The sequence below is a fragment of the Dama dama genome, chromosome 20 (assembly GCF_033118175.1).
Source record: "Dama dama isolate Ldn47 chromosome 20, ASM3311817v1, whole genome shotgun sequence".
Taxonomy (NCBI): Eukaryota; Metazoa; Chordata; class Mammalia; order Artiodactyla; family Cervidae; genus Dama; species Dama dama.
In genome coordinates this window covers 113,867,966-113,873,965 of record NC_083700.1, presented here as the reverse complement: position 1 = coordinate 113,873,965, position 6,000 = coordinate 113,867,966, and the positions used below count along the sequence as shown (strand labels likewise).

At 52.0% G+C, this 6,000-nt stretch overlaps 1 protein-coding gene across 1 annotated transcript in view; it reads right to left on the bottom strand.

The window, feature by feature from the left end:
- Positions 1-1,028: 1,028 nt before the first annotated feature.
- Positions 1,029-6,000, bottom strand: part of RAMP1 (receptor activity modifying protein 1) — a 40,387-nt gene continuing 35,415 nt past the window's right edge. Inside the window, exon 3 of the mRNA XM_061120128.1 lies at positions 1,029-1,643. Within this exon, the coding sequence (XP_060976111.1) occupies positions 1,388-1,643 (256 nt within the window). The 3' untranslated portion in view covers positions 1,029-1,387. The remainder of the gene's footprint in view (positions 1,644-6,000) is intronic.

Sequence of the window (6,000 nt, the reverse complement as noted above, 5' to 3'; positions counted from 1 at the left end):
GCAATGTGAGGGACAAGTGGCCTGCCGTCCTGCAAAGGTTCCTTGCCTTGGTCAAAGCTGGAAAGTCTTATTAATCGGCTGGCTGTCAGTGCTGCAGAAGTGAGCAGCCAGTTAAGCATGAGGCCTGTCCACCAAGTGGGACCCTCTCCACACCCCTACCCATCACCTGCCACCCCAGCAACACCCCATCACCCACTCCACCCCACCCCACACCTCGCACCTCACACCCCTCCGGCCAGCAAAGCACGTGGGGACAGGTAGGGCCTGTCCTTGAAGTCACCACAGCCCCAAAACTGCCTCAGGAAGGCTCCCTGGGCCAGAGGGGCTCCCTCGGGGAGGGGCGCGCGCTCCCGAGTCCCGCCCTCCTGCTCCGGTCCGTCCTTCCCCCCACCCCGTCTCTGGCGCCTTTGCTGGACGCCAGTGTCACACCTCTGTCACCCAGTCCTCCCCGTGGGGAGCCGAGGAGAGCCCCAGGGCCGGGACTGTGGACTTGAGAGCCCAGAGGCCGTGGCCTTGGCCCCATGCCTGGGTGGCTGTCCCGCTGGGCAGAGGGCGGTGGGCCTGAGCGGGTGCAGTCCCTGGGCTGGAGGCACTGCAGCTGGCTGGGGGCTGTGGGGACCCCGGAGGAGCAGGCCGAGCTCTGGGGACGTCTGAGAGGGATGGCGCAGGGCGCTCCCTTTGGGTTTCCAGAACCTTCTAGAAGAGCGGCAGTAAGCAGGAGCCTGGGAAGCACGTGCTGCTGCAGCCTGAGGGGAGCAGAGGAAATGGCCGCTGAAAGCCTAGGGGACAGAAGGGACCTGGAGGCTGGCGAGCCATCTTTGGGGAGGGGCCTCTGTGAACACCCAGCAGACCCAGCCCCTCTGGGGTGGATCCCAGCTCACTGAGGTCGGGTGTGTGGGGGCGGGCAGGGGTCACCCTCCCCCGCAGAGGTCCCTGTGAGGGCCCCTCCTGTCAGAGAAAGTCCAGAGGGGCTGGAGTGTCTGCCCGCTCCACTCCCGCTGGTCCACATCCAGAAAGAAGGACGCTGCCCGGATTCAAGGACGTCCTTTAATCACAAATATGTCTCCACAGTCTGGCCACAGGCAGGAAGCGAGTGCGGTGGGGGTTATTGGGAGACAGCTCAGACGGCCCCCAGCAAGACCAACAGCTGCGCCCGCTCCCTCCCGGCCCCTGGGCTGCCCTTCCCAGGCCAACGCCTATGCTTGACCACTCTGGCTGGCATCCCGGGGTGAGCTCTTCTTGGTAGAAGAGGGGGTTGGGGGGTCTGCTCTGCCGTTGGGGCTCCAGAAGCCTTGGTCAGGCTGGGCCTCCGTGCCTGCCCCCCCACCTGCTCTGCAGCTTCTGTGATCGGGCAGCCCTCCCCCCACCCCCACACACAGACCGCGGCCTACACGATGCCCTCTGGGCGCTTGCTCCTCCAGACCACCAGCACCGTCACGAGCAGGGTCACCAGGATGGGGACCACGATGAAGGGGCAGAGGACGCTGCTGGGTGGGTCCTGCAAGGCCCTGCCTGAGACGGGGCAGTTTCTGAAGTAGTGCTGGTGGACGGCGAGGAAGAACTTGTCCACCTCCGCGTTTGGCCAGAAGCAGTCCAGGTTTTGCGCCACATGCCTGGTGCAGTTGGAGAGCTCCTTGTAGCTCCTGCAGGTGGAAAAGCAGGTCGTCAGGTCCTGAAGGGCAGAGGACCCAGGCGGGGACTCGAGCCGGGGCTCTCCAACCCACTCCCAACGTGGTGACCTCCACCGAAGCCCAGGCCCTGAGGCGGTGACTCTGGTTCTAGAGACAAAGGTCCTAGAAGGCTCCTGGGGGGGTGGGGAGGGGAGGGAAGCATGTGGCCAGACCCCAGGAGGCAAGCTGGAGCTAAGGGATTCTAGGAGCTACGATGTCACACCAAGGGCAGACTAGAAGGTGGACCAGCTAAGATCTTTAGAAAGAAGTCTGGAAAAACGAGCTTCAGCCCTTTGAGCACCCTGCCGTCTCCACCACCCCGTGCAGACCACCCCAGCCTGGAAGCTCCCCCAGCGGTCCACAGGACTTGTCGTGAGGCCTCCCGCCCTACCTTCACCCCAACCCCTCATCTTCCCACTCTCTCTGGAATTGTGCCACAGCACGGTCACCCTTCCCTCTAGTAGGTTATGCATTCTTTCTGCTTATTGAGTGTAAACACCATGAGGACAGGGATGTTGTCTGTCTGGTCACCTCTGTAATCCCAGTGCCTAAAAGAGTCCCTGGCACACGCCAAGAACCGATACATTTTGTTCTAAATAATGCTAAAATATTAACAACATAAAATTTACCATTTCAACCCTTTTTAACTGTATAGTCCAGTGGCATTAAGTATAGTGGCATTGTTGTGCAACCCTCAGCACCATCCATCTCCAGAACTATTTGATTCCCAAACAGAAAATCCGTCCCCATTAAACACTCACGCCTGTCTTCCCTCTAGTCTCTGGCAACTCCTGCCTTCTATCTCTGTGAAATCTGATGACTCCAGTTAGCTCACATAAGTGGGCTCATACACTCTTTGTCCTTTTGTGATTGGCTTATGTCACTGAACAGAATGTCCTTGAGATTCACCCATGTTGTTGCACATGACTGGGTTCCGTTCCTTTTTAAGGCTGAATAATATACTGCTTGTGCATACTTTATTTTGTTTATCTTCTCATTGATGGGTATTTGGGTTGCTTCTGTGTTTTAACTGTTGTGACAAGTGCTGCTACTTTGAATATGGGAGTTCATGTAGTTCAATTACCTATTCAAGTCTCTGCTTTCAGAAGAGCTGAAATATTCAGCTCTTTCAGCTGCATAATCAGAAGCCAGAAATTGCTGGATCATATTATAAGTTTGTGTTTAATTTTTTGAGTCAATTTTTTTTTAAATAAGTGAAGATTCAGTGTTGGGGAAATGAAAATGTAGTTTCCAGAAGGCATCACTTCTGCTTCTGCTTAGGATGGAAAAAGCAAAACAGAGTGCTGATTCCTCTTGAATGACAACCAACAAAGCTGAAAAAACTACAAAGTCATAGATGTTCTTGAGTTTATCAGAGAGCTGAGACTGCAAGTCAACAAGGGAAGAGCAAGGCGGTGTGAGGAGGATGCAGCTGCTGTACCAGCTGCTTAATAATGAGCTGCCCAGGGGTCAGTGTGGGCTGGGGGAGGGGGCTCAGTCTGGAACTCCTGGGGCCCCAGGTGCACGGGTGGTTCCGTGACTCTTTGCTCTTTCCCATGAGGCTCTAGGGGGAGCTCGTGAGAAAGGTTAGGGGCAGGCACAAACACCACACATTTCCCAAACCCTTCTCACATAAGCAGCAACACTGCCTTAGGCCCCTGGAGGATGAGAAACGCTGACCCCAATGAACAGATTCTGCTGCTTTGAACATGGGAGTGCATTTACCTATTCGTCTCTGTGACTGCAGCTAAACAGGACTGAAGCCCTCCCAGACCCTTATCTCCAGGAAGCAAAGCCTTGAGCTGCCAACTGTCAGCCCCGGGGCACAAGACAACACACCATGGCTGGGAGAAGGATGGGAAAAACTCTTTTCCCTTGGGAGAACAGTAGGAAACCATCCTGGACCTAAGAATCTGCATGATACCACACCACTGGGAGAGGGACAGGAATCTCCCACCCAAGCCCCAACAGATACAGGGCAGAGTCTGGCCACCACTGGGAGGAGGCCAACGGCATACAGCTTTTCTGAGCTGAGACTGGACCAGGACAAGGGAACCCCTCTACCTCTCTCCCAAAACAAATCTGGCATAGAATAACAAGCAACAGTACTCTACCACAGGGAGGGGGAGAGAGACCTACTCTGTGGCACAGGTGTGCAGGGTGGGACACAGTACCCAGAGAAAAATTCTCTAGCCCCACCCTGAGCACAAGGCAATGGGAACCCATTGCCAGAGTTCTTCGTAGTCTATCAAGCTCTGAAGGAAACCACAGCAACAACAAATCCCAAACCCAGTTCAGCTCCTCACAAGATCAACTTGAATCCCATAATAACAGCCTGACACAAGAGGCTTAACAATTTCCAGATGTAAATACTATTTGTCTCAATCTCTTCCCTTCTACACATGCAAGTTCAGCATCCAGTAAAACATTAGGACTCACTGTCAAAACATAAAACAATCAATAGAATCTGACTCAGAGATGACCCAGATTCAGTAATTATCATACAGGGATTTAAAAATATTAATATGGTAAAGGGTCTAGTTGAGAAGGTAGACAATATGCACCAACAGAGAATTTCAGCAGAGACAGAAATGTAAGAAAGTCAAAGAGAAATGCTGGGGGAGGGAACCCCACAGTATCAGAGAGTCCATCTTCGATGAGGTCATCATCAGACTTGGCATCTGAGGAAGGAACTAGTGAACTTGAAGATGGGTCAATAGAAATTACCCAAGCTGAAACAAAAAGAAAAACATAGAGCATCTAATAGTTGTGATAAATTAAGAGCACTGTCAATGATATCATCTCCAACTTGTAATTGGAGTTCCAAAAGGAGAAGGAATGGGGCAGAAGAAATATTTAAGAGATAATGGCTGAGAATTTTCCAAAAATAATGAGATGAAAAACCATAAATCCAAGGTCAGACACTCCCCCCTCCCCCCCAAACAGAACAAAAAAGCAAAGCAACAGCAACAACAGCCGCCTAGATATTAAAGTCAAACTGCTGAAAACCAACGGTGAAGAAAAAAATCCAAGAAAAAATCTTGGAGTCATTCAGGAAAAAAAGAGACATGTACAGAGGAATGTGTGGTGTGAACTACAGCAGACCTCTTACTGGGACTATGCAAGCCAGAAGACAATGGGTGGCATCTTTTCAAGTACTAGGTGGGGGTGGGGGGAGGGGTAGAGGGAAGGGCCACAAACCCCTGTCTGCCCAGAATCCTTTACTCAGCAAAAATATCTTTGAGATATGAGCTTGCAATAAACACCTTTTCAGAAAAAAGCTTATAGAGTTCATGGTCAGCAGACCTGTGCTACAAGAAATGTTAAAGTTCTTCAGTCAAAAGAATATAACAGAAGGAACTCTGGACCCACACAAAGAAATGAAGAGTTCCTCCCACTAAAATGAAGATTTACAAAATGTGCTTTTCCTTATTTTAGGCCAGGAAATGAGTACACAGAGCAGAAGCCATAACTCAACATTGAGGAGACACTCAGGCATGTATTGAAAAACTGAAGGGAAAAGGTTGGGGTCCCTCCACCACCCAAGCACCCCTCTACCACAGCTCCTATCATATGGTCTCTCAATCACTAGGTCACTGTTTTTTCTGGACTGCTTGCCCTTTGGGCCATGACCCCACGTGCACACAAGGCCTCCCTCAGTCCACATGACCATCTAAATGGATGGAGAGAGTGGGCAGAAGAAGTGGAGGGTGTGCAGGAGCCATGCCTACAGGGGTGTGTGGTTTTTCTAAGAGAACAAGGACTCATGTTCCAAGTAGAAAATGGAAGTGGAAAAACCTACAAGAAGTTAGGACAGACTGGGTCTCATTGTGAAAAAATGAATTAGTACATGTCAGAAGCCTGGTACAAGGTAAGTGAAAGTGTGTCAGGGATCATGAAAAACCAAAGACCAGCCTTTTGGGCTTGTGGTTGGCCAACTACAGGGCTGCAATGTTACAAACCCTGGTTTGAATGGTTGTCTTCTTCCCCACCTCAGACCCATCAGATTGACGGGTAGTTTTAGGTGTGGTACAGACAGTGACACAGTCAGTCCTAAATGTTGTCCCCTACGCTCTGCCTGGGGAATAGAGCTGGGATGTCCCTTGGAGGAGGCATTGCCAGAATGGGAAGAGCCCCTGACCCAGGAAACTGTGACACCAGGGACCACAGACCGGGCACATGTTGAGGCTGAGCCAGTGGTGGGCCCTTCTGGGGCCAAGCACTTTCTCCTTGAAATATCCTTCCAGTCTGCAAAGCCACCCCCCCACCCCCATCTAAAAATATCCCTCATGCACAGTCCGCTGCCCACTCCATCCTGTTTATTTATACA